A 25506-nucleotide genomic window follows, 5' to 3' on the forward strand; every position below is an offset into this window, starting at 1 on the left:
CTCATCCTCCCTGGATCAGTCGTAAAAATTATAGAATTCCGGAAATGTTTTGATAGATTTGGATTCTAGATTTTTTAAAAATATTATTGGTATGTTTGTGGGCCAGGAAAGTAAATTTAAGCCGCTCTAGAGAGGTTTTTGTGACGGATTCCAATTTTCACAGGTACTTAAATTTACTTTCCTGGCCCACAAACATACCAATAATATTTTTAAAAAATCTAGAATCCAAATCTATCAAAACATTTCCGGAATTCCATAATTTTTATTTTTTGTTTTTTTGTGCCTGTATGTACCTGTGAAAATTGGAATTCGTCACAAAAACCTCTCTAGCGCGGCTTAGATTGTTACACGAAAAATAGAATGTTACACGAAAAATAGATTGTTACACGAAAAATAGATTGTTACACGAAAAATAGATTGTTACACGAAAAATAGAATGTTACACGAAAAATAGATTGTTACACGAAAAATAGATTGTTACACGAAAAATAGAATGTTACACGAAAAATAGATTGTTACACGAAAAATAGATTGTTACACGAAAAATAGAATGTTACACGAAAAATAGATTGTTACACGAAAAATAGATTGTTACACGAAAAATAGATTGTTACACGAAAAATAGAATGTTACACGAAAAATAGATTGTTACACGAAAAATAGATTGTTACACGAAAAATAGAATGTTACACGAAAAATAGATTGTTACACGAAAAATAGATTGTTACACGAAAAATAGATTGTTACACGAAAAATAGATTGTTACACGAAAAATAGATTGTTACACGAAAAATAGAATGTTACACGAAAAATAGAATGTTACACGAAAAATAGATTGTTACACGAAAAATAGAATGTTACACGAAAAATAGATTGTTACACGAAAAATAGATTGTTACACGAAAAATAGAATGTTACACGAAAAATAGAATGTTACACGAAAAATAGAATGTTACACGAAAAATAGATTGTTACACGAAAAATAGATTGTTACACGAAAAATAGAATGTTACACGAAAAATAGAATGTTACACGAAAAATAGATTGTTACACGAAAAATAGATTGTTACACGAAAAATAGAATGTTACACGAAAAATAGATTGTTACACGAAAAATAGAATGTTACACGAAAAATAGAATGTTACACGAAAAATAGATTGTTACACGAAAAATAGATTGTTACACGAAAAATAGAATGTTACACGAAAAATAGAATGTTACACGAAAAATAGATTGTTACACGAAAAATAGAATGTTACACGAAAAATAGAATGTTACACGAAAAATAGATTGTTACACGAAAAATAGATTGTTACACGAAAAATAGATTGTTACACGAAAAATAGATTGTTACACGAAAAATAGAATGTTACACGAAAAATAGATTGTTACACGAAAAATAGATTGTTACACGAAAAATATAGCTGAGCTATAGCTCAGCTATAGCTCAGAAGTGCTATGAACTGCGGATCTGGGATTCAGGTACACTACCTGGTAGGGCTGTGCAGCTTTTTTTCCTCAAAATTCAAAAAAGTAGGCGTGGCCAACCAATCAGCTGTTGCTTCTTATTTTCTTATTGCTCAGCTTAAAATTTTACAGCCTCTAATTGGTTGAGCACGCCCACTATTTTGAAATTGACCAATAACAAAGCGAGAAACTCCTTGTTTTTTTCCGCAGACTATGGACGCTTCCGCACGCGGGAAGTTCCCGTTTTCCGCAGACTATGGACGCACCATTACAACCTCACTCATTCTCACTGAGATGTAAACAAAAAACAAAAAAGTGGTGATCTACCAAAATTCCAAAATTTTTGTGCCACTTTTTTTTAATAAGACTAGAGTACCTGTGGAAATTGAATTGTGAAAAATTGACTCTGTGCCTCCAGCAATCTTCTCCCCTGTGAAAAATTAATTGCACACAAAAGTTGAAAAAAAGTTGGCGTGAAATTAAGATTTTCTGAGAAATAGTCACATTACACCCAAAAGAGGCACCATCTAATCAGGCGCCAAAATTCAAAATATTCAAATAACAAGTTCATTCAGAAACAAAAGAACAAAAATTGAATTGACCAAATATATTTAGTTTAGCCATTCGCTGTGCGGCAGATCAACGAACTAATTCTATTGATCCTCACTTCTCTTTCGGACGGTTTTCTGTTCTTTTTCGTGTCATTCAATTTTCCCCCTCTCTTCCCATGAGTCTCACCCATTTTCTATTCGTTTTTGTTTCCTTTTCGATTGCATTTTCTGATGATTGTGATGGACATTACGATCTGGAGTACGGATGCAATAAACTTTCGTTGGATTTGATTCGAGACTGGATTTCGAATAAGCCGTTGCCCTCAGTCAAAGCAGCGCAGTCCCTGTATTCAGATTGCAGGAGAGCGTTGGTAAGTTTTGTGGGTGCAAATGCGCTCTACTGAAATTAGTGGGTGTTGTGCGGTAGAGCTTCGGATCAGAGGTGTATGGACCCCCAAAAAACTAATTATTTAAATTTGAAAAAATGAAAAAAAAATTATGTGGGTCAGCAGGGTGGTGGCGTTCTTATAAGTTTTCTTGATTTTTTTTCGCGGTAGATCCCTTGTTTTGTAGAGAAAAAATTTCTGGAAAAAAGATTCAGAGATCCCAGCAATATTTTCGACTCCAAAAAAAACCACCGAAATTTCACAAAACTTCAGTAAAATCCTTTCTAGAAATAATTGAATTTTTCTTTTAAAAAAACTGAACGCACAAATTTCGGATATAACTCCCATTTCACGTGGTGTCAGACTGTCCCATTTCGATTTGATCTACGTAGATCTACAAAAAATGCGGGAGAAGAGAGGCAGAGTTTTCAACTGATTTCGCATGGTTAAGAACGTGCTGACGTCACGTTTTTCTGGGCGTAAAATTCCCGCATTTTTGTTGGTCAAACTGTAATGGGACAGCCTGACACCACGTGTCATTTGATATTTGCATATTTTTTTATCAAGCTTTCAATCAATTGTATTATAGTTGAGAATTTTTAATTTTTCCAATTAGTTGTAATCAAATAAACCAATAAAATCAATATTCCAGAGCTGTACAAAATCTCTAAACTGCGACAAAAAAGACAACGAAATTTCGAAGAAAATCACGGATCTGGACGAACTTTGTAATGGAATTGGCGCATTTGGATCATGGTTTGGATATTGTATTCCAAAGGTATTCCAAAAAGACTAAAAGAGACAAAAACTGAAAAAAAATTCAGATTCAAAATGCCATCACATTAATGGAGTGGCCGTGCTTAAGCCATTGGAATAATGCGGTAAGATTTCTTTTTTACATAAGTTTGAATTTTGCGTGCTGTGGAGCGCATTTGCATTACAAATATATGATTTTTAGGCACAACTTCCAACATGCGAGTATTTCGAGGCTGACAATGAATGCAAGACAATGCCAATAGAAAATATATGCGGCCCCCGTGCCGTCAAAGAAATGCTGGATAATGAGAATTTTATTCGTGAATATTTTGGATGCAACAGGATCTACAAGCCTTCAAATAATTCTAGTAATAGCTTGAAAATCAAAATTTCAGGTAATCCTAATTCGAAATGAAGATGTTTGAAGAATGAAGGCAATTTTGAAACTTTTATATAATGCAATTTTGTGCTATCAACTAACTAAATGTTGACCAGATGACAACTTTTTCCTACTTCTCAACATTTTAGAGATAATCTCTGCAAGCATCTCAACAAGTCGGCCGCAGAAAAAAATGACCAATTTTTCATATATCGTTAAAAACAAGCTATCAGCTCACAAACTATCTCAAAATGGATGTATCGCAAATTTTGAATGCACTTTTTATTTAAAACATAAAGATGCACTATTAGCTAGCCCCTACAGTGGGGCTGAGCTCCTTTTGGGGCTGTGGCTGGTCTCCAGCCCCACTTTTTGACGCCGTCTGCGCACTTTCCGATAAATAGAAAAGAAATTAATCGGCGCAGAATGTGCGCAGACGCCTACCTAGTGGCACACAGGGTTTCGTTCGTTTTTCGCATATTGAATTTGTGGAATAAATATATAAATATAATAAATAAATAAATAATAAATAAATAATAAATAACTATAATAAATAACAGAGACAGTTTTATGATAGTTTGTTAGAATTTTAAAAATAAAATAAATCGTTATGGCCAATGTTTTCTTAATGTCCTGGTCATTTATAATTTCAACCAAGATCCCGGAAATCCAAACAAAGGAAATCGATACATCGAAAAATACAGAGAGTCCGCCCATATCCTGAGTTGGGCTTCGTTTCCCGGTTAAAGTTAAAATAAGGTTAAAAAAAACAATGAACACAATATAGGTGCTTTTCATTTGATAAAAAGGGGATCAACCCCCGCGAATCGGAATGTCGTTTGGATACATTATGGCTGATTTTCACAAGTCATCACTTTGACCTTATCCTCATTCTTCAACATATCCTCCCATGCTTCATCTCCGCATTGCTCTTGAACAACCCGTTGAAGCTCTGAAAACTCGTCAGGTGTCAACCAGCACTTTGGTTTATCCTCTCCAATCGTCGTGTTTTTCAGAGTAGTTACGTCGAATTTTGTCTGAAATAAAATGTTCTAGAGGATCTTTTTCGGAGAAGCTTGTAGGTACCTTTTCCATGCATTTACTGAATGGTCCGACTTTTAAGCCCAAGTCTTCACAGGCGGATCTCATGAACATTGTTCCGAATCTCAAAATACTTTTTAGTAGCTCTGGGATTTCCATTGATTCTACGCAGTTCTGAAAACTTTTAATTTTTTAAATATCAAAAAAAAACTAAAAGTGATGTACCAAATTTTGGGCGTGGCCTCTGATGCTCATAATTTTTTTGGGAGCCGTTAAACGGGCGTGGCCTTTCGTTCCGCCCACTTCTTGGTTGTGATCACAGAAGCTCTATCCAGTAGGCTTCCACGCAGGCGCAGAGAAGCCTACCTCGCCCGCCTTGTGGCGACCAAACCATTTTTCCGGAAATTGGTAAATTGGCAGATTGCCGAAAATTTTGGGCAAATTGTGCTTTTGCACAATTTTTTAAAGGAAATTTCAGAATTTCAATTTCAATCGGCAGATTTGTACGTACCTTATAAATTTTCCTACATATATTTTGAAAAGTGAGCAGATTCTATGAAAATATTTAAAGAAAACGGGAAAATTTTCAAAAAAGCACAGTTTTAAGTGTTTCCGTCTTATGAAAAAATCCCTTTAAAAACTTCCGGCAAATCGGCAAACCGGCAATTTGCCAATGTGCTAAATATTCCTTCTCGCCATTGTGTAGAAAAATGTTGAGAGGCCAGAGGCTGAGGCGGGCAGGATGAAGGCAGGCCCTGAAACCGCGCCTGCCTCCCATGGAATTTTTTTTGGCATTATTTGAAACGAATTTAATGTTCACAAACTACATTTGAGAAAAATTGGAAATCGGTGGCCGCAGAATTTCTAGGCCACCTACTACTTTTGCAGAAATTTTTTGTTGAAAATTCAATATTTTTCGAAACTCTATTTTTCAAATTTTTGCTGAAAAAAATAAAACTAACCGTTGTGTCAATGCACATATGATAAAATGTTTCCAAATTACCAATTTTCACATTTTTGCCGTGTTTCGTAGTTTCCAGCTTCAAATTATTCAAAATATTCTTCATTTTGTTGAGCTTCGTGAGACAATTTTCATAGTTTGTTTGTTGCCCGGAGACAATGGAAAAAACGAAGAAAGTCGAGAGAAGGAACAAGAGAATTTTGGCCATTTCGGTGTATAAATATTGAATAATAACAATTGAATAGCAGAAGAAGAAGAAATGACCTATCGAAAGATATATCCCTCGTCTCCGTGAAGATATATCTTCCCGGGAGATAGTCTCTGAAGTCGGGAAAACAAATATTTTGAGGTCAACGGATTCATATTTATTAGGTATAGAAATATCGATTTTTCCAATGGAGAGATGGGGAAAATCGACTTAAATTTTTTTTGTAGTTTTTTATCTGCCATCTATATTTTTTAAAGGGATATGCCAAATTTGTTCAAATTTTTTTCAGAAAAATTCAAAATTTCTGAGCAAAAGTTAGTGGGGAATTAAAATTTGAAACAACGGAATTTGGTGGAAAATTTAAATCTTCTGTGGCAAATATTGGCGGGAATTTCAAATTGTTTGAGTTAATGGGAGGGAATTCAAATTTTCTGAAACAAAAATTTTGGCGAGTAAATTCAATTTTTTTGAACAAAAATTGACGAAAAATTTTAATTTTCTCAGAAATTTTTTTGCGGGAGCTTGAAATCTTTAAAGAAAAACATTTGCGGGTAATTCAAATTTTTGATTTAAAAAAACTTGACGAGAAATTCAAATTTTCTGGGAAACTTTTTTTTTGGCGGAAAAATTGAATTTTCTGAGGAGAAATTAGTGTTGAATTAGAAAAAAAATTTTTAAACAAATTTCTGAAACAGAAATTGGCGGAAAACTTGGTCACACCACATTTTCTTAGGCCATCTGTGACGTCACTCCTCTTCCAGCCGAGATCAACAAGAGACCACTGTAAAAATTATCTAAAATTTTACTTAAAATTTATTTTTCAAAAATATTAAAAAGAAAAAAATTAAAATTAAAAAAATGTCAATGACCGTGCTGACCTTTCTTATCAAATAATCAAATCTCAACTCACGGGACCACAAATCTTGTTCGGCGAAAAATCAATTATTTCGAAATTTCGACTCTTCACAATGAGCTTGGATATGGAGCACCTCCATGGTGCCATGAATTACCGTGAGTTTAGGAAAAGTTGCCGATGGTTGCTGAGCGATCGCCGAGGATGTTGTCGGAGCATTGCCGCTTCTGTTGCCGGCGTGTCTACAAAAATCAATAAGTGTCATAATGGTTGCTGACAATCTTCAATAACTCCGATTTTATTGATTGCCGGTAGTCGCCGGCGGTTGCCGATAGTGGCCGGCAGCAGCCATTACTTGTAACAAATGGATTTTTTTTTCGATTAACGATAGTCACCGCTGACCGCCGGCAATGAAACTCTAATTTTATTGATTACTGATAGTCGCCGGCAATTAACAATAGTTGCCGCTAAGCGCCGATAAATCCAATTTTGCCGGTTCGTAATAGTTAAAGGCAATGGCGACAGTTGCCGGTAATTATCGATTGCCAAAAGTGCCGGAAATATCAATTTATCTCAATTTCCTTGTTTTTCAGTGTGTTTCGCTGCTGCTGCGTCAATTTCTGGAGCGATCATTGCCGTCGGCTGTACCACCGGACATCGTGAGAATTCGCGTGGTGGCAAAGGAAAATCGGCGAGATCAAAGCGATCGAAACGATCAAAACGAGACAAGAAGCAAAACTCGAAGAGACAACAAAACTCGAAACGACAAAAGAAGATTAAGGTGAGTGGAAGAGTTATTTCTCGGCCACTGTAACAACCATCTTTTCAGAGCAATTCTGCCGCTCCGGCACCACCGGCCAAGAGTGGAGTGCCTGCAAAATCGGCGGAGAAGGCAAAGGAAGGATCGCAGAGATCGGCTCGACTCAAGAAGGAGCAGAAGTCCGAGAAGAAGAAGGTTTGTGTAGATTTACGGAGTACAGTGTATATTTACGAAGCTCTTTTGTTTCAGAAGGAGTGATCGCAGAGATCTGCAAGATCGAAGAAGGAGGGATCACAAAGATCGAAGAAAGCGTCTAGCGAGAAGCCAGAAGTCGAGAAGAAGCCGGAAGAGCCGCCAGTCGAGGATGAAGCGAAGACTCCACCAGAGAAGCCGAAGGTTGAGGAACCGGCTCCGGCTCCAGCTCCGGCTCCGGCTCCAGCTGCTGTTGCTCCAGCTCCACCACCGCCAGAGCCAGCCGTCGTTCAACCGGAAAGCCAAGCAGGCGTCGAATCGATCTATTTGGATTCTGGAAAACCGTCGTACGATGCTCAAGTGCAGAACGCTCCGTCCAATATTCAGTCGACTTATCAGAATTTGGGATGATCTCTGACCGTTTCTCTGACAACATCTGAACTTATCCAAATGCCCTGAGAATTATAAAAATAAATGATTGTATTTATTATGTGTTTTTTTTCTTTGATATACGACAAGTGAATGCGCACTCTATTGAAAATGCGCCGCCTCATTCCGCACCGGAGGTATGGCCGAAGTTTGGATTTCTCTTCCATGTCCTCAACAGGAGACTTGGTGGTGAAAGGGAGCCGATTTTATAGGCAGCTTGTGTGAATTTACAGTTGATCTACAGTTTTTTCAGTGTAGTCTTGTAGATTTACGAAAGGGCTTTTAGGGGTTTTGCGTAGTTTTTACCGGGCTATTTAGTAAAATTACGCAGCTGTAAGTAATTTTACGTACAGTCACTGCCATAAAGGTATGGAAAAGCTCAGTTCAAGCTCATTAATAAAACTGTCATAACTCGAAAACTAAAAGATATTACATTTAGAGTACATTTAGAGTACAAGAGTACATTTTCAGCCCTACCTTTTAGTGCGTATTTTATTATTTAATGAAAACTACCATTTATAGGCAAAAATAGATGGATTTTCAAAACTTTGAAAATTCATAAATCTCTTCAAAGTAACTTTTTTTGAAATGTCTTTCAGAAACCTTGTAGTAAATTTTAAGCTCTTTCAGAATATACTAACAATATTTCAGTATCAAGTGCGAGATCTTCGCTCAAAACCAGAGGAAACGTCGCCCTTAACAGCTTTAATTTCGGACCAACAAAAGTAAAAAAAAAACCGGCGGAAATGATACAATTTATTAGCGACTATTTGGTTTTCAATAGGGTTCAATAGAGTCTTCCTATTTTCACACTTATGGTCCAAGGTAGCACGATTGATCGGTGCGAGCCTTGAACACTTGTCCTCCTGGATTGGTGTTTCCTCCGGATCCTTGTTGCTGGTTGTTGTTTGATCCACCATTTCCACCCTGGGCGTAGTCCTCACGGGCGTATCCAGAAGACGACGCATTGGATCCCATGTAGCCGGATCCGTATCCACCGGCTCCCATGTAAGCGGACTTGTCTGCCATTTCTCTCGTCGATTGTAAAGAGTTGAAAACTCGATTTGAATTTTTGACTGATTTGAAGCTCCTTATATAGCCAAAGATTTAGGTTATTTAAAGTTCTTTCGACTTTTCAGGATAACACATCCGAAATTATCGAGAAATAGATCTCTAGACTACAAAAAGTAGACAAATTATCATATTAATTGACTTTTTGGTCTCGCGAAAATTACCGTTTGGACTCAAATTGTCAGAAGCCAAAAATTCAACAAAATTTTCCACATTGTTTACCGAATATTTTACCCTAGACTTCGTGCTTTCTTGGGGCAAAACTCAATTTTTTCAAAACATAAAAACCAATACACATCATTCAGAATATCATAACATTTTCGGGAGAAAAGCAACAACTTCGATTTTATAGTTTTTTCCTGGTCTTTTGATTTTCAACTTTTAAACGTGATTTTATTTTTGGGAAACTGTAATTTTTGAATCACTTACTTTGTCTTGTTTTTTGTTTCAGCTCAAATTTTTTCTAAAAAAACAGGTCGCGAATTTTCAAGAAAAAATCTTTATGTAATTTCCGGCAAATGGAATTGCAATTCCCGGCAAATTGGCATATTGTCGAAACTGTAGATTAGCTGCAAATCGGAGAACCGCCAAAATGCCGATTTGCCGATTTTGCCAAAAAACGGAAATTGCCGAAAATTTTGACAAAGTGGTTTTGGACTTTTTTTGGAAGCTTCAGAATATCAATTTTAATCGGCAAAATTGTACGCATCTTATGAATGTTCCTACATTTATCTTGAAAAGTCAGTAAATTCTATGAAAATATCTTAAGAAAACGGGAAAAAAAAGTTCAAAAAGCCACAGTTTCAAGTGTTTTCGTCTTATAAAAGTCTTTCTAAAATCTTCCAGCAAATTGGAATTCCGCAAACGGCAAATCGGCAATTTGAAGAAAATTAAAATTTTCCGGCAAATAGGCAAACCGGCAATTTGCCAATTTGCCGAATTTGTAGTTAAAAAAATTTGCCGAATGGCAATTGCCGACCACTCCAGTCATCCTTTCGTTTATCTGTATTAAAAAAATTTCTCATGGCCTAGAATCCTATAAAACTCGGTCACGAGAACACTCAATATTTTCGGAGCAATTTTCGCCTCTTTTCTTTCAGCTTTAATATCCATGACCTAGAATTCTGCAAACCTCGGCCATCAATAATTAATGATACGTCCTCCTAAACAAATACATCAAAGTGAAGGATCAAATGAAAATATTTGCGGTAAGAATAAAGATCATTTGATCAAAAAGTGTCGTCGTATTCTTTGTCTAATCTCTTTTTCTCTTTGTCCCCCCTCCCCTCCTGCCATTTTCAGTCAATTAGTCATTAACTCCTCTTACGTAACCCGTCCCTCCCTCTCTCCCATTAATCTCCCTTGTCCCCTTCTGTCCCCCAGTGTCACACCTAATTTCATTCGACATCGCAGAGCTCTGCTCATTTGCTCCGCCGCTCTAGCTCCAGCTCCAACACACGCATGTTCAACTCTCCGTTTTTGGTACTCTTCGCTGCTCTGCTGCAAATTGGCTTTTCGAGTATTTCAAGTGGAATTCTGGAATGCTCGGCTAAGCTTCAAGTTTTTACCGATCATTTTGAGCAGTTTAAGCAGGACTTCTCAACGATCACCGATAAGAATCGCGAACGGTTAAGCCTGCTCTACAAATGCCAAGAAGCCACTGATTGCTATATGAAGCTTGAGCAGCTGCATCCGACGTCTAAGGAAATCAAGAAGCTGGTCAATTTTGTTGAGAGGAACCAGGTGCCTATTTGTCAAATCCTGAATTTTAACACTGGAGAATTCGCGATTTGTACGGAAAAAGTAAGTAGTTTTTGGGAGGAATTTGCCAAACTTTTGGCAGCCATCGGACTTTTTAGAACTTTTAATATTTCCTGTATTCGGCAACTTTCGACAAAAGGGGTTTTTTTTTCTTGAAAATTGAAAATTAATGAGCTCGGCAAGTTTTTTTCTCGAAAAATTCTCGAAGAATTTAAAAATTGTATTCTTTTCCAAACGTCTCCAAAACATTAAACTGTCCACAAATATTTTTTGGATCAATTCTAAAGGCCCAGAGAAAAGTAAAAATGTACTGGAAAAATTTTAAATTAAAATTTAAGGTTTAATTCAATTTTTCTTATTTTTTTAATGATTTTTTTAATTTTGAAAAAATTAAAGGGAGGGCCGAAATATTTTTGAATTCCTGCGCAAAATTACTGGTTGGTTTTTATTTATTTTTTCTTTGTTTTTTTTATAATTTGACACATAATTTTTCAGGCTTTTTTCGCAAACAAAAACGATTTTTAACGTAAAATTATCGATTTCTAGGCCAATTTTAAGATTTCTGCAAGTTTCTTCCCAACTAAAAAGTTTAGAAAATTTTTATGAATTGTTTTGCAGTTATCAATTTACTATATATAAAGCGCGTGTCCTTACGACCGTTTGTAGTTTGTAGTTTGATCTTTGATCTTTCAACTCTCTTTTCTGTAGTTGGAAGTTGTATTGGGTTGGGAGTTGGTGATGGATAATGCCAAGCTGTAGGTATACGGTAGGGTTACTGTAGTTTGGGAAAAATTGAGTTTTTGTCTACAGAAGAGGTATTGGGTTGGGAGTTGCTGGGGGATAATGTCAAGGTACTGTAGTAGTACTGTAGGAGAACTGTAGGTATACGGTAGGGTTACTGTAGTTTGGGAAAAATTGAGTTTTTGTCTACAGAAGAGGTATTGGGTTGGGAGTTGCTGGGGGATAATGTCAAGGTACTGTAGTAGTACTGTAGGCATACGGTATGGTTCCTGTAGTTTGGGAAAAATTGAGTTTTTGTCTACAGAAGAGGTTTTGGGCTGGGAGTTGCTGGGGGATAATGTCAAGGTACTGTAGTAGTACTGTAGGAGTACTGTAGATACACGGTAGGGTTACTGTAGTTTAGGAAATTTTGAGTTTAATACGTTTTGAAGAAGTGTTGGCTCGGGAGTTGGTAGGGAATAGTGTCAAGGTACTGTAGTGGTACTGTTGGGGTGCTGTAGGATTATTGTAGGATTATTGGAGTTTGGTTGAAAATTGCGTTTTAAGTTTTTGAAAATGTATTGGCTTGGGAATTGGTGAGGATAATGTCAAGATATTTTGATAGTTTCTTGCTTAGAGTCGGGAACATTTGGGAAGATGTGAAAGTTTCATTATTTTTTCATAAGACATTTTTGAATGATTGTGTCAAACATTTCAAATGTTGCCAGTCGTTGGCCGCGCCGTAGGCGCGGTCAGCGGCTGGTATAACATATTTATGATATTGCCGGAAATCGCAAAAATATCAGAAATGACGTCAATCCTTTGCGCCGTAATTCAAAAATAATTCAGCTTTTTTTTGCGAACTTGAAAAAAAATATTTAAAAAAATTTAGAAAAATTTTATAAAATTTTTAACAGTTATATTTGGTATATTGGGACGGTATTCTGTCATAGTTTCGAGGTAGCTCAAAATAACTTGCGGTCATTTTTTGGCCACTAATTTTTTATTATTTTTTTAAATTCAAAATTTTCAGGAGAACATTGACGCCGCCTACATCCGGAATCATGTCCTGGAGCCTGGTTCTTCAGAATGTAGATTGTCAGACAATGAATTCTCAAAATTGGAAAAGATAATCGATGCAAAATGTGGACAATCAGCTCTCAAAAACCTTCAATTACATTCAAATTTTGTACGAAATATTTTGTGTCCTTGAACGTTTTTTGCTTAAAAGCAAAACATTGTTTCTATTTGTTTTTGGTTAATTTTTAACGTAATAAAAATAAAATTAATTTTGGTTTTTGACAACAAAAATTTTTCAGAAAATTATTCCTCTCATAAAGTTACAAAAAATACTCTAGAAGGGTTTAATTCAGGGGTGAGCGGCAAACGACTTTTCCGGCAAATCGGCAAATTGCCGGACTTTAAATTTCTAGCAAATCGGCAAATCTGCAAATCTACAAACCGGCAAATTGCTGATTTGTTGAACTTGCCGAAAGTTTTTGGCAAATTGTGGTTTTGCACATTTTTTTTTTGGAAATTTCAGAATTTTAATTTTAATTGGCAAATTTGTACGCATCCTATGAATTTTCCTGCACTTACTTTGAAAAATAAACAAATTTTATTAAAATATCTAACAAGGAAAATGGGAAAAAAATTTCAAAAAGACACTGTTCAAGTGTTTCCGTTTTATAAAAAATCACTCTAAAGGCTTCCGGCAAGCGGCAAATCGACAAATTGGCGAAAATAAAAATTTCCGGCAAATTGGCTAATCGGCAAGTTGTCGATTTGCCGCATTTACCGGAAAATAAAATTGTCGCTCGGTTTAATTTACTGGTAATTCGGTAAATTGCCAACTCAGGCAAAAACAATGACAATTTTTTGGCTACTTCGCAGCTAAAGATGCTGAAAGTCCTTCACTTTCCAGTTTTTCGGCAATTTGGTAACCTTGGATTTTTTTCAGGTTTTTCAATTCAGCAACACAAAAATGCGACAAAAAATTTGGGGTTCAAAATTTTCAGAAACTTAATCGAAAAAAAATGTAAACATTTTTCTACGTATTTTACAAATCATTTACACGTGTCTTCTTTTTTCCAAAAATTTCTTATTTTCTGAAATTCAACCCTTAAAAAAACAATAAAATGTTGCGTTTTCCCTTATTTTTCGTGTTATTTCTCAAAGCCTCCAGCTACCAGCTAGTACCAAGTGACACACCTGGACTAGGTGAATCAAGGACGGCATATGATGATTTTATGGATATTCTAAGAACTTCTGCCCGGTAAGTTTTTGTTTTGAAATTTTTACGTGATGCACCATGTTATCCTTCTAGATGTTACATGTACTTCGAGCAATTGTGTGAAGGCAAACATTATGGGAAAGTTGCAAAATGTGCGGAAGAAATTCGAAGAGATCTTTTTGAGGTTGGTGAGCTTTTCTAGGCCACGTAGCTCGATGGAGTGTCGTAGTATGAATATTTGGAAAATTTTCAGCAATACGTGGAATTCCGTACATGTGAGCTGACAGAAGATACAATTCGAGACATTTTTAAGGTGTACTGTCAGGCGAAGAGTTATGTACCACTTGCATTAAATATTTGGATTCCTCCTCCATTTCTAGAAGGAAGTTATACATGGGATTTGAATCAAGAATCTCCATATAATGTAAGTATTTTTTCTCTGAAAATTATTTTGAATGAACTTTAAAAATGTCTTCCTCAGAGTGTAGGCACGATTCACAGTTTACCAAAAAAAATTGCACTTCAGCGCCTTTACCACATGGCTCGTCAGGCAGAAAATCAATATATGGAGAAATTTCAACAACTCAAAAATGAGCAATTGGCGCAATCTGAGAAAAAACGGGATTTGGATGAATTGGAATTTTTTCTTCGGAGACTAACAACTTTCTGGTAAGCTCTACACATTATTCATTTGCTCACAAAGATATCAGGCCCGTGGAACGTTGGCCGCATTATAAGTTTTTGGCACCTGCCTTCCTGTATATACGCAGCCGACATTTTACGGGCCCTGCGATTGTAGTCCCATGAAAAATTGAAATAATTTCAGTTTGTGGATGATGTTTGGATCGTATTCAGTTCTAGTAACCGTGTCAATTATTAAAACTATCTACTTCAATCATTATTTTTATATCATTCAATACGAAGAAGGTGATGATGACGAAGTGGACGAAATAATGCGACGAGAGCATAAAATAAATAAGTGGTTGTACAATATTTCCATGATCGTTTTTATTATTGTATTCTTGGCTAGGGAATATCTCAAATGGAACTATGCCCTAGATATCAAATACTTGTTGTGATTTTTAATAAAATAAATTATGAATATCAATGAATTTTTGACTGAACAGCATTTATAGTGGGGCGGCAAATTGCCGATTTTCAGATTTTCAACAAACTCGGCAAACCGGCACATTGCCGGAAAAACGGCAAATGCTGAAACTTTCCGGCAAATTGTGGGGTTGCACTTTTTTTTTAAAACTTAATCGGCAATGAATCTTTCTATCTTAAAAAAAACAAATTCTATGAAAATATCTACAGAAAACGGCGGAAAAAAAAATTCAAAACGGAACAGTTTTAAGGGTTTCCGTCTTATAAAAAAATCCCTCTAAACATTTCCGGCAAAATGATATCCGGCAAACGGCAAATCTGTAAATTGCCGGAATTAAAAATTTCTGGAAAATTGGCAATTTGCCGGAATGGAAATTTTTTGGTAAATCGGCAATTTGCCGGAATTGAAAATTTTTGGAAAATTGGCAAATTGCGGAATTAAAAATTTCTGGAAAATCGGCAATTTGCCGGAATTGAAATTTTCTGGCAAATCGGTAAATTGCCGGAATTAAACATTTTTGGTAAATCGGCCATTTGCCGGAATTGAAATTTTCTGGTGAATACGGCAAACCGGCGACTTTCCACCAACCCCAGATTTATAGGGAATCTCTAAAATCGAAATTTAAATTTGAGATTTCTTTTTTAAAAAAGTTTTCACACGTGATGAACTCTTGTTTTCAACAAATATTTCTGCATGATTTCAAGTATTTTGGTATATTTTCATCGGGCAAATCAAGAAAAATGTTGCGTTTTCTTCAATTTTTCATTCTCCTTATTCGTTTATCCAAATCGGATATTTTTGGATCGCCGGAACTTGTGGAACCGAGGACTGTCTACCATGATTTTATGGATGTTATTTCAACTTCGGAGTCGTAAGTTATTAGTAGTTCATAGTTAAACGAGATGTTCTTGTTCGATGCACCATGTGTCTTATTCAATGTTGGCAACTTATATAGTGGCTCATTTCAGAAAATATTTTCTCGGTTTAAATTACTTTGTTAAGCTCAAAAACACCAAGACATGAGTTGTCAACAATAAGCGAGGCGTTCGCAGTCGATGCACCATGTGCATCCAGGTTCATTTTGTAGTTATCAGTAGGGTTTCAGGGCCTGACTATTTTTCACATTTTTAAGTAAATTTATAAATTTCTAATTATCTTATTTCTTACTTTCAACACTTTCAGTTGTTCGGACTATTTTGAGCAAACCGTGGCCACGTTGAACCATTTGAATCGATCCAGTTACTCAGAAGCTATTAGCCAAGATTTGTTCCAGGTTTAAAGAAAAAATTTTAAAATGTGCCTAACTTTGTTATTTCCAGGAATACATTAAGTTGCGTAAAGGTGGACTGACGGAAATTGTGATAGAGCAAATTTTGAATTTGTACTGCCAGGCTAAAAGACACTTGCCACAAGCAATCAATAGTTGGATTCCTCCATCATTTCTGAACGGGAATTACACAGGGGATTTGACAGGAGATTCTCCATATAATGTAAGTGTGCAAAACCTGAAGCCACTCTAAAAAGAGCAACTCGTTGTCAGAAAATTGCGAAAGACAGAAAATTAGACCAAATAGGTTATGGGAACATATTCGAAGTTTGCGGCAAATTTGTCGAATTTACCGTTTGCCGATCTCGACCAATTTGTCGATTTTGCCGTTTTGTTTGCCTTGGCAAATTTGTCGAATTTACCGTTTGCCGATCTCGGCAAGATCGCCGAATTTGCCATTTGTTGATCTCGACAAATTTGCCGAATTCGCCGTTTTGTTTGCCTTGACGAATTTGACGAATTTGCCGTTTCCAAAATTTGCCGTTTGCCGATCTCGACCAATTTGCCGATTTTGCCGTTGGCCGAGCTCGTCATATATGCCGAATTTGCCGCTTTCCGAGCTCGGCAAATATGCCGAATTTGCCGTTTGCTGATCTCGGCAAAACTGCCGAATTTGCCGTTTCCCGATATCGGCAAACTTGCCAAATTTGCGGTTTGCTGATCTCGGTAAATATGCCAAATTTCCCGTTTGCCGACATCGGCAAATTTGCGGAATTCGCCGTTTGCTGATCCCGACAAATATGCGGAATTTGCTGTTTGCCGGGCTCGGCAAATATGCCAAATTTGCCATTTGCTGATCTCGGCAAATTTGCCAAATTTGCCGAATTTGCCGCACACCACTGGCAAATATATTTGTTCCAGGACGATTACCACCTGGCGAAAAACAAGGGAGATGTGTTTATGGCCGCCTATCGAACTCATAAAAACAACAAATTGGCTGAAAAACTCAAGACATCCACTGATTTTCCATACAAATCGGATTTACTCAAGTAAGTTAATTTCACTTTATAGCACTTGAACTTCAATTTCTCTTTCAGATTCTACCGTCTATCTGCCTGTATTGTACTTTTGAGTCTGGCATTGAGTCTGCAAAATGTTCTCCGAATTTTCTATGAGAATCAGGAAGAGGATGATGATGACGAAGATTATGATGATGAGGAAGAGGATCAGGGAAATGGTGGATATGGGTTCTACGCTGAAATCTACTTGTGTGTGGTCTTTGGCCTGTCCTTGATCACTATTTTGATATTGATTAAGGAACTTGAAAAAATATTATTTCTAATCTACATGAGCCTTCTATTTCGTAAAATATATCTTCCCAGAAGGTGAAATTCAAAATCTGGAGCTGCGGAAACAACATGGATGTAAACTAATTTATCGGTACAATAATAAAGGAGGGTATTGTAAAATGCAATTTCTGCCTTTTAGGGTACCCACCAGAACGTGGCGGGTGAGCGGATTGGGCTATAAGACAAAGATATGCCAATTAACAATATGCACACTTGAATAAAAGGAGCAATTTTTAAACATGTGAAAAATGGGTTCATGGTTCACGTCTTCAAAAACTTGAATTTCTATTATTCATTTCTTCATATTCAAATCCACATAAATCAGAAAAATGTTGCGTTTTCTCGTTCTTTTCGTGCTCTTCTTCGAATCCGCCAATACCCAACTAGTGCCACGTGCCTCACCTGAATTTGGTGAAAGCAGGACGGCTTACGATGATTTTTTGGACATTCTGAGGTCTTCTACGCCGTGAGTTATTGATTCTTTGTTTTTTTACTTTCTACAGCGCTTTGCCAGCTTTCCGCGGCAGGTTGTCAGTTTTTTGCAGAATTTTGCCAGCTTTCAGTGTATAGAATATTTCCAATTTTCTGCAGAATTTTGCCAAATATCTGTCAAATTTTGCCAGTTTACTCCAAAATTATACGAACAAGCTTAGAAATTTAGCCAACTTTCTATAGCACTTTGTCAGCTTTCTTCAAAATTTTGCCAATTTGCAACAGAATTTTCCAACTTTCTGCAAATCATAGACAGCTTTCTGTAGAATTTTGCCAAATATCTGTCTACCAACTTTTTTCTAATGCACCATACGTATTCTTTCAGTTGTTCTACATATTTCGACGCATTATCCAAAATCATGAATCGCCCAAACCTTACAAGCCGTGCGGAGGAAATTCGAGCAGTTCTTTCCGAGGTAGACAGATTTTATTTTTACCTATTGCCGAATTAAAAATTTTCAGCATTTTATGGAAATGCACAGCAGCGGTCGAAACTTGGAATTAATCAGAGATATTTTGAATTTGTACTGTCATGCGAAGAGTTATGTGCCACTTGTGTTGAATAATTGGACACCTCCGTCAGTTCCAGAAAGAAATTATACATGGGATATGAATCAAGAGTCTCCATATACTGTAAGTTTATTTTGATGAGTCGAAATTCAAAAGTTTTCCTTGCGGAGTAAAATTAAACATCTGTTTTTTTTTCGAAAATTAAGGAAGTAGGCGGAAGGCAGGCGTGAGGCAGGCCAAATAATAGCAGATATCCTTACAAAAACCAATTCCAGATTCACTTTCACTTGGCGAGACAACTAGAAGAAAAATATATGAACAAATTTAAAAAATATAAAAAATTGGCACTGAATAAAAATAATTCGGAAAGGGAATCTGGTTATACCTACGACCAATTGGCTAATAGGTAATTCAATCTCCCGCAGGTTTATTCAAAATTAAAAAATGTTTCAGATGCCGCATACTGATCGCACTTATGGTAGTTCAAGTGACCTTTGCTGTCCTTAGAAGTGCATACCATTTCCATTATTATTATATTGATCGATATGTATTTGGAGAAGACATTGAAGAGGATGAATTGGGTGAAGCGATAAGACGAATAGATGATGGATATAATTTGATGTATTGTTTTTTCGCTATTTTAATTATTTTGTTGTGTCTGGCATCGGAATATGTTAAGTGGATTTACGGTTTTGATGCTAAGTATGCGACTCAATATGTTTTCTCCTTTGATGGTATAAACTTGTGAATATTCAATCACTTTTCTATCTGGAAAAAAAAATTTCAGTAAAGCTGGACTTACAGATAAAGAAGCGGTGTACGGCAATTGTCAACCGGCTATTCTACAAAATGAGACCGACATTTTTCATTAAAATATAACGGTATTTACAATATATAATAGAAAAATCTTTGATTCATTTGAAAATAACTTTCATTTGACTTTTAAATACCGAGAGAGTGCTCAAAAATTGTCGAAAAATTGGCGGCAATTTTCACCGGCAATTTTCAATATTCGGACAATTTTTGAATACTTTTTCGGTTGTTCCAAGTCAAATAAAAATTATTTCCAGATAGAGCAAATATTTTTCTATATTGTATCTTGACAATTTTTTATTGAGGGTCAAAAAGCAGCAATTACTAAGTTTTTGGCACTTTTTGAGAAATCTATATCACTATCGCATGCTCGAACTCATACAATGTTTGAATAGTGGAAGGAAAATTTTTTTGTGCGATGACATCCAAAAAAGTGGCAAAAACTGAGATTTTTCCAATTTACAAAAATCATATGCAATTTTTTTTAAAAATTTTGAATGTTTTACTATGCAATTTGATCATCGTTGTGCCATGTTTTAAGACAATTTCCAGCTGGTGCAACTCTACATTTAAACCGTTAAATTTTAATTTTTACTATTTTTGTTTTCAAGGTATTTGTTAGGAATAAAAATTTTAAAAAAGTTTAAACAATTTCTCGTGTACAACATGAAAAGGTTATTTAGTACATCTTGATAAGAAAGGGTATAGATACTTGGCGAAAACCGTAATCAAATCAGTCTTCAAATTGCCAGTACCAAACGACCAACAACCCAAGCTGCAACATGTCCCTCACTGCCGATCCACCAGCCTGCACCGTACCAGCTGCCGGAGTTTCCTCCACCCACAAGCTCGTCAATGGTGGAGCCGAGAAGATCGTCTTCAAGATCAAATCATCGAACAACAACGAGTACCGCATTGCACCGGTGTTCGGATTTGTCGACCCATCTGGATCGAAGGATGTTGTGATCACCCGTACTGCTGGTGCACCGAAGGAAGACAAGCTGGTCGTTCACTTTGCATCAGCGCCAGCTGATGCTACTGATGCTCAAGCCGCTTTTGTTGCAGTGGCTCCAGCTGGAACTGTCACCATTCCAATGTCGGCCACCGCCTAAAGAGCACTTATTTTGCAGCATTTATTTAAGATGGAAATAAACCTTTTTGTGGAGCTCGTTTTTTTGTTTTCTCGATCCTAATAAGATCTTATAAAAAGGTTCCATGCATCTACAATGGAGAAGCACCTGGAAGAGTTTGCAAAAGTGAATTTGGCTTGGGGTGTGGTAGAAAGATACACTGTTCCCCTCGAGACCCAATGCGGCAAAACTTGTCGAGGCGGCAATTCCTACCCGTTTTCTACCCTCTTCGCGTGTCATGCTTACATCAGATAGAAAAGATTGACATTCACAAATTTATTCTTGCAAAAATTTCTTCCAAATTCTTCAAAAACATTTAAAAAAAAGGTATTTTTACAGTACATGTACCTCGAGTTTGGAAATGTTATGAATTTTCCAGCATTTCTCACTAGGGCACCGTCAGAAGGTGCCCATCGGACTTGCATATGAGACCTATTCCATTCGATAGCCCATGTCTTAAAACGGTTACTCGTGAATTTTTAGCGGCAAAACTCCAGAACCAAGCTTACGGCGGGCTCTCAAAGATCTTAAAATAGCACTTTAACGAAGCATTGGAGGGCCAATTTTCCAATTTCACTTTGGTAGCTCATATCTTAGTGGATAAATTTTTTACAGAAAAATCATCAACTGATAAGTTGTTGATCTTTTTGTAAAGAACAAGTTTGTAGTTGAAAGTTTTTGCCAAAAAAATTTTGTTCCAGATAAAAGCGTTAGAATAGCAATAGCAGCATTAAAAAAGTAACAACAGTTGCCGCACTTCACGCGCTTCTATCGGAAACAATAATTTTTTTGATAAGAACTTTCAACTACAAACTTGTTCTTTACAAAAAGATCAACAACGTATTAGTTGATGGCTTTTCTGTAAAAAAAGTTATCCGCGGAGATATGAGCTACCAAAGTGAATTTGGAAAATTTGCTCTAAAATGCTTCGTTAAAGTGCTATTTTCATGATCTCTGAGAGCCCGCCGTGAGCTTGGTTCTGGAGATTCGCAGCTAAAAATTCACGAGTAACCGTTTTAAGACATGGGCTATCGAATGACATAGGTCTCATATACAAGTCCAATGGGCACCTTTTGACGGTTCCCTAGTAAGTCAATAATATGTTTTTCAGAAAAAAATTTCCAAAATTCTTCCAGAACGTTTATCAACTCCTGAATATGTGGATCTGTTTTTTATCCTACTCCTTTTCATGCTCTTTTTCTACGCCTCAGGTTTTTTCACTATGCCCATAATCTCCCAGTCCACCCTCCGACATGAACCTTTGTATGTATCATCTTTCTTTTCTTTTCACGCTTCAAGAAACTTTCTTTTCTTTTCACGCTTCAAGAACGTAATAAATTATTATTATTATTATCTCTTAAAAAAGTGTAAAAATACACTTAAAAATTCGACTTTTTCAGGCCTGTAAAACTGTTTCAAAAGCTTGAAAAATGTTCTATATTTTCAAGGTCCCTAAAAATATGTGAAGCTTTCTGAAAAAAAAATTAGCAGAAAACTGGAAATTTCAATTTGGATTTTTTTTTCTAGAAGCCTGAAAATTTAGCCCTAAACTCAAAATTTAAACTGAAAATTTAAAATTTAAACCGACAATTTAAGATTTTGATTGCAATTTTTGAAATTAACAGCAAACACAGAATTTTTTGTGTACAAATTCACACTTTTCGTCTAATTCGACAGAAAATTCAATTTTTTTTTTGACAGAAAATGTAAGTTTTGAAAAGTTTTAATAGGACAGCTGGTTATATTAAGACCACAAAATTGGTTTTTCAATTGTTTCCCTACTGGCTGTACTCCACCTTTAAAAGAAATTTTCAATTTTTCTAGAATGTTTTGTTTAGTACTCAAATTTGTCTTTCAGGACAAAAGGGGAGTTAGATTGGATATGTCATTTGAAAAAAAATAATTTTGTTAATTTCTGCACTAAATTTTTAAAAAAGTATTGTGATCCCTAACACGAGTCGGGCGGCTCTTTTATTACAGACACGGAACGGTATACAACGCCTGTCTTCTATTTTGGACATTTTTCTTCCCGAGAGGCAAAATTCGAAATCTGGAACTGCTGGAACAACATGGTTGTAAACTAGCTTGGCGGTGCAATAACAAAGACTGGTGTCGTAAATTGCAATGCCTGCCACAATTTGAGTTTGTTATGCCTACCACACGTTTATGGTGCACCTGGATGCATGCCCTACTATTAGAGATAAGTTTGTCGGAGGAAAACCTGAATAATTTGAAAAGGATGTGTTACTATTACAATCAATAATCCCTATAACGTGCAAGACACATCCTCAAAGGAGTACGTAATAGAGACCTGTCTATCAAAAATTGTTTGTTGTTACAACGGGGAATAGGTACGCAAATAGACAGGATTCTAGATGAAGAAAGAGATGTGCAAGGGGTATAACTACTTGCCAACGGGGATGAGAATACTGGAAGGTGGCCTAGAATTTCTGAAAGTGGTCAGGAAGTTGTAAGGTGGCCTAGAAACTAGAAAAATATTCAAAAAATTGGAAGATGGCTTAAAAATGTGAAAATATCCTTTAAACTTTTGAATATCCAGGAAGCTGTGATCTTGAAATTTTGAAGATGGCCTAGATATTTTGCAGTGTGGCCTAGAAATTCGGGAAACTGAATGGAAAATTACTAGGTGGCCTAGATATTTGTAATGTGGCCTCGAGCGTTGTCTTAAATTCGAAAAATGATTTTGAAGCCGTAAAAGGTGGCCTAGAAACTTCGGAAAAAATATAGAATATTACTAGGTGGCCTAGAATTTCGGAAAACGGCCTAGAAAATTTGAAAGTTGCCAAAAAAGTTTTTGACTAACTTGAAATTCAAAAAATTATCACCTAAAAACCTTGAAAGCTGCCTCAAAATTTCAGATTTTGTTTTGAAATATTTGTGGCCTAGAAATTTTTTAGAACAACAATTTTGGAAGCTTTGAAAAATGCCCTAGAAATATGCAAAATCCATAAAAGTTCCCGGCCGCTAGAAAAATAGGAAATGGGGTAATTATTAGAATTTTGAAAATGGAAGCGTTTTACAAGTTAGGCCAGCGGAAACCCATTTTTCAAAAAAAAAATCACATTTATATTCTGTAAGAAATTCAGAAATTCTAGGCCAACTTTCGGAGTTTCAGCGTTTTTCAGAAGCCTAGAAAATTTCTAGAACAGCAAAAAATTGCAAAAATAATCTCTAGATACTATTTCAATTTTTTCCGGAGTTCTGGAAGAGTTTTGCACAAGCGAATTCCCCGGCGACGAATAAAACTAGGGGTGTATATTCTCGTAAGATTATAATTTTGAAAATGGAAGAGTTTTACTAGCTAGGCCAGCGGTAAGTCTTTTTTTTTCAAAAATGACACATTTGTATTCCGTAGGAAATTGTACTACTTTCCAGAACTCTAGGCTATGTTAGTTTCAGTGTTTTTCAGAAGCCTAGAAAATTCTAGACCAGCCAAAAACTCCCAAAAAAATTTCTAGCACATTTTCCAATTTTTGAGATGTCTGGAAGAGTTTTGCAAAGCGGTTTTTTCGGCGATGAAAAACACTAGGTTTGCGTCACGCAAGACTTCCAAACTTTCATTTCCAGATTTCGCGTGTCAATTCACCTAACCAATTTGAACCACTCAATTCCTCTAATCTCTTTACACCTTTCCAAGTACCGGAAGAACAGAGTGGGGGCGGGTCTTTGTGGTGTCCCCCGCCATATATCACAGACACTTGTCGCAATGTGTTCTTTTTGGCTCGTCACACACATGTTTTTTTTCGCTTTTTTATTTGAAACTCTGCTCGTTCCTTTGTACATTCCGACCACCTACCGTACCCATGAGAAAAGGCACCCTCCTCGAATTTGCATACTTTTTGTTAGTCAGGTTGCAAGGCAGCAAGTTTGTTTGGGCAATTCTTCAACTGCCACTGCGTGGCCTAGAAAAAATTCTTCCATGCATTGAGGGGTGTTCTGTCGAAACCACCCCTCTCCCCTCATCCACTCAAAACCAAAGTTTAAGAAAAGGAGTGGTTGTTTGAATTTTCTCTCACCCCATTTTCCTTCAAAAATTCCCAATTTTCAAGGAATCATTATCAAGCGAATTAATGGGGGTTACTTATTGCAAACTTGATTAGTTTTGACCCCCCGTTTTCTTCGCCCCCTATCTGTCACTTTTTCTTCCCAAGTACTTTTTCGTGATATCTTGGTTTTGATTGTTTCAAAAATAATAACACTTGTTACCGCTTTGGTTTTGAATTTTAAAAGTTAGAAGAAAATGGGGGGGGGGGGTGACGTCACGCATGGGCTAGAAAAATTGGCGGCCGTCAACTACCAAGCCTAGGATCCCCGCTTTTATTTGTTAGGACACTACCGGGTCGTGTATACTAGTTGGGTGGACTAGAATTTTGACATAGTTGGCCGACATGGCCAAGAATTCTCGAGCTTTGTTGGTCGTGCTCGCCTGGAGACTGTTTTGCAGTGCGTTCAGTGGTATTTTATATAAGTTAAACTAACAGTACACTTGGTGGCTCTACAAGGATTTATTATAGACAACTAGTAACACTAATAGACAAGTAACGTAAGAACATAAAGTAAGAACCGATTCGGGAAGTCCCTCCAAGGTTGGCCATGTGGTCCACGTGTCCAAGGTTGAGTTGTTCGTATTGGCGTGGCAAGGTCATGGCGTGAATGTTGTTGTTGTCATCCTCTGCTGCTCCTTGTGTGCATCCATCCGGAGTTCACGGCGTAAATGGTTCACGTGGTTGTTCCTTATATGTATCGACAGTACGGTTGTCCCTTGAGCAATGGTGATAGATGTGCTCGGTGTTGCTAGCGTCCATTGTAGAGTGCATAATTATGCAATAATTATGAAAGTCGTGATCGTTGGAGATTCTTCTCCATCGTATTCGCGACAGAGACCTGTCCTGGAATTCCACAAGGCCATAACCAAGATACCCGCTTTCGAGTTAGTGGCCTAGAAATCTCCTGCTTCAACTTTCCGGGAAAAATTCCAGCGTTCCACCGGTCTCCCCGCACGGAGAATATTACCGTGACCTAGAAATTTTGAGCAGTGACGCCTCAT

General features: G+C 36.6%; 8 protein-coding genes and 1 pseudogene across 10 annotated transcripts; 7 read left to right on the forward strand and 2 right to left on the reverse strand.

The window, feature by feature from the left end:
• The first annotated feature begins 2171 nt into the window (after window positions 1-2171).
• On the forward strand, window positions 2172-3618 carry Y23H5B.3 (T20D4.11-like domain-containing protein). The gene is made up of 4 exons (NM_058592.3): window positions 2172-2390; window positions 3058-3183; window positions 3230-3286; window positions 3364-3618. The coding sequence occupies exons 1-4, from the start codon at window positions 2196-2198 to the stop codon at window positions 3574-3576; spliced, it is 591 nt and encodes a 196-aa protein (NP_490993.1). The 5' UTR covers window positions 2172-2195; the 3' UTR covers window positions 3577-3618.
• A 190-nt stretch (window positions 3619-3808) lies between these two features.
• On the reverse strand, window positions 3809-5822 carry Y23H5B.8 (T20D4.11-like domain-containing protein). Its single transcript, NM_058593.2, has 3 exons — window positions 5544-5822; window positions 4627-4755; window positions 3809-4577 (listed from the first exon to the last, which is right to left on the reverse strand). Exons 1-3 carry the CDS (start codon window positions 5748-5750, stop codon window positions 4389-4391), a joined length of 525 nt encoding a protein of 174 aa, NP_490994.1. The 5' UTR covers window positions 5751-5822; the 3' UTR covers window positions 3809-4388.
• An 896-nt stretch (window positions 5823-6718) lies between these two features.
• Y23H5B.2 lies at window positions 6719-7966 on the forward strand (annotated as a pseudogene). The gene is made up of 4 exons: window positions 6719-6761; window positions 7197-7384; window positions 7433-7558; window positions 7613-7966. Coding segments are annotated over exons 1-4 (711 nt in total).
• Window positions 7967-8797: 831 nt separating this feature from the next.
• On the reverse strand, window positions 8798-9013 carry nspd-8 (Nematode Specific Peptide family, group D; the record flags this gene model as incomplete). The annotated part of the gene is made up of 1 exon (NM_058595.1): window positions 8798-9013. The coding sequence occupies one exon, from the start codon at window positions 9011-9013 to the stop codon at window positions 8798-8800; it is 216 nt and encodes a 71-aa protein (NP_490996.1).
• A 1143-nt stretch (window positions 9014-10156) lies between these two features.
• nssp-1 (DUF725 domain-containing protein) lies at window positions 10157-12831 on the forward strand. The gene is made up of 3 exons (NM_058596.3): window positions 10157-10263; window positions 10469-10858; window positions 12570-12831. The coding sequence occupies exons 2-3, from the start codon at window positions 10517-10519 to the stop codon at window positions 12747-12749; spliced, it is 522 nt and encodes a 173-aa protein (NP_490997.2). The 5' UTR covers window positions 10157-10263; window positions 10469-10516; the 3' UTR covers window positions 12750-12831.
• Window positions 12832-13648: 817 nt separating this feature from the next.
• Y23H5B.12 (uncharacterized protein) lies at window positions 13649-14874 on the forward strand (the record flags this gene model as incomplete). Of its 2 annotated transcripts, none has more annotated exons than NM_001306362.3 (5): window positions 13649-13811; window positions 13863-13953; window positions 14023-14193; window positions 14296-14438; window positions 14596-14874. In NM_001306362.3, the coding sequence occupies 5 exons, from the start codon at window positions 13675-13677 to the stop codon at window positions 14846-14848; spliced, it is 795 nt and encodes a 264-aa protein (NP_001293291.1). The 2 variants fall into 2 exon arrangements, with proteins under 2 accessions (NP_001293291.1, NP_001249181.1); NM_001262252.1 differs by having other exon boundaries at window positions 13675-13811; window positions 14251-14438; window positions 14596-14848.
• A 724-nt stretch (window positions 14875-15598) lies between these two features.
• Window positions 15599-17612, forward strand: C55C2.4 (DUF1073 domain-containing protein). The gene is made up of 5 exons (NM_058597.3): window positions 15599-15748; window positions 16060-16150; window positions 16197-16367; window positions 17066-17193; window positions 17242-17612. The coding sequence occupies exons 1-5, from the start codon at window positions 15723-15725 to the stop codon at window positions 17531-17533; spliced, it is 708 nt and encodes a 235-aa protein (NP_490998.2). The 5' UTR covers window positions 15599-15722; the 3' UTR covers window positions 17534-17612.
• A 182-nt stretch (window positions 17613-17794) lies between these two features.
• On the forward strand, window positions 17795-19253 carry C55C2.3 (uncharacterized protein). The gene is made up of 5 exons (NM_058598.5): window positions 17795-17959; window positions 18311-18401; window positions 18448-18618; window positions 18771-18901; window positions 18949-19253. Exons 1-5 carry the CDS (start codon window positions 17823-17825, stop codon window positions 19241-19243), a joined length of 825 nt encoding a protein of 274 aa, NP_490999.3. The 5' UTR covers window positions 17795-17822; the 3' UTR covers window positions 19244-19253.
• Window positions 19254-20090: 837 nt separating this feature from the next.
• Window positions 20091-20420, forward strand: ssp-19 (Sperm-specific class P protein 19; the record flags this gene model as incomplete). Its single annotated transcript, NM_058599.5, has 1 exon — window positions 20091-20420. One exon carries the CDS (start codon window positions 20091-20093, stop codon window positions 20418-20420), a length of 330 nt encoding a protein of 109 aa, NP_491000.1.
• Window positions 20421-25506: the final 5086 nt, after the last annotated feature.

This window comes from Caenorhabditis elegans, chromosome I, assembly GCF_000002985.6.
Source record: "Caenorhabditis elegans chromosome I".
NCBI lineage: Eukaryota > Metazoa > Nematoda > Chromadorea > Rhabditida > Rhabditidae > Caenorhabditis > Caenorhabditis elegans.

Coding starts and splice junctions, on each gene's coding strand:
- Y23H5B.3 (NM_058592.3), top strand. CDS start 2,196: ATGAGTCTCACCCATTTTCTATTCGTTTTTGTTTCCTTTTCGATTGCA. Junction 2,391..3,057: donor CAGATTGCAGGAGAGCGTTG/GTAAGTTTTGTG, acceptor TCAATATTCCAG/AGCTGTACAAAATCTCTAAA. Junction 3,184..3,229: donor TTGGATATTGTATTCCAAAG/GTATTCCAAAAA, acceptor AAAAAAATTCAG/ATTCAAAATGCCATCACATT.
- Y23H5B.8 (NM_058593.2), bottom strand. CDS start 5,750: ATGGCCAAAATTCTCTTGTTCCTTCTCTCGACTTTCTTCGTTTTTTCC. Junction 4,756..5,543: donor ATATGTGCATTGACACAACG/GTTAGTTTTATT, acceptor AAAAGTTTTCAG/AACTGCGTAGAATCAATGGA. Junction 4,578..4,626: donor TCAGTAAATGCATGGAAAAG/GTACCTACAAGC, acceptor ATTTTATTTCAG/ACAAAATTCGACGTAACTAC.
- nssp-1 (NM_058596.3), top strand. CDS start 10,517: ATGTTCAACTCTCCGTTTTTGGTACTCTTCGCTGCTCTGCTGCAAATT. Junction 10,859..12,569: donor TCGCGATTTGTACGGAAAAA/GTAAGTAGTTTT, acceptor CAAAATTTTCAG/GAGAACATTGACGCCGCCTA.
- C55C2.4 (NM_058597.3), top strand. CDS start 15,723: ATGGATGTTATTTCAACTTCGGAGTC. Junction 15,749..16,059: donor GTTATTTCAACTTCGGAGTC/GTAAGTTATTAG, acceptor CAACACTTTCAG/TTGTTCGGACTATTTTGAGC. Junction 16,368..17,065: donor CAGGAGATTCTCCATATAAT/GTAAGTGTGCAA, acceptor TATTTGTTCCAG/GACGATTACCACCTGGCGAA.
- C55C2.3 (NM_058598.5), top strand. CDS start 17,823: ATGTTGCGTTTTCTCGTTCTTTTCGTGCTCTTCTTCGAATCCGCCAAT. Junction 18,402..18,447: donor TTCGAGCAGTTCTTTCCGAG/GTAGACAGATTT, acceptor AAAAATTTTCAG/CATTTTATGGAAATGCACAG. Junction 18,902..18,948: donor TACGACCAATTGGCTAATAG/GTAATTCAATCT, acceptor AAAATGTTTCAG/ATGCCGCATACTGATCGCAC.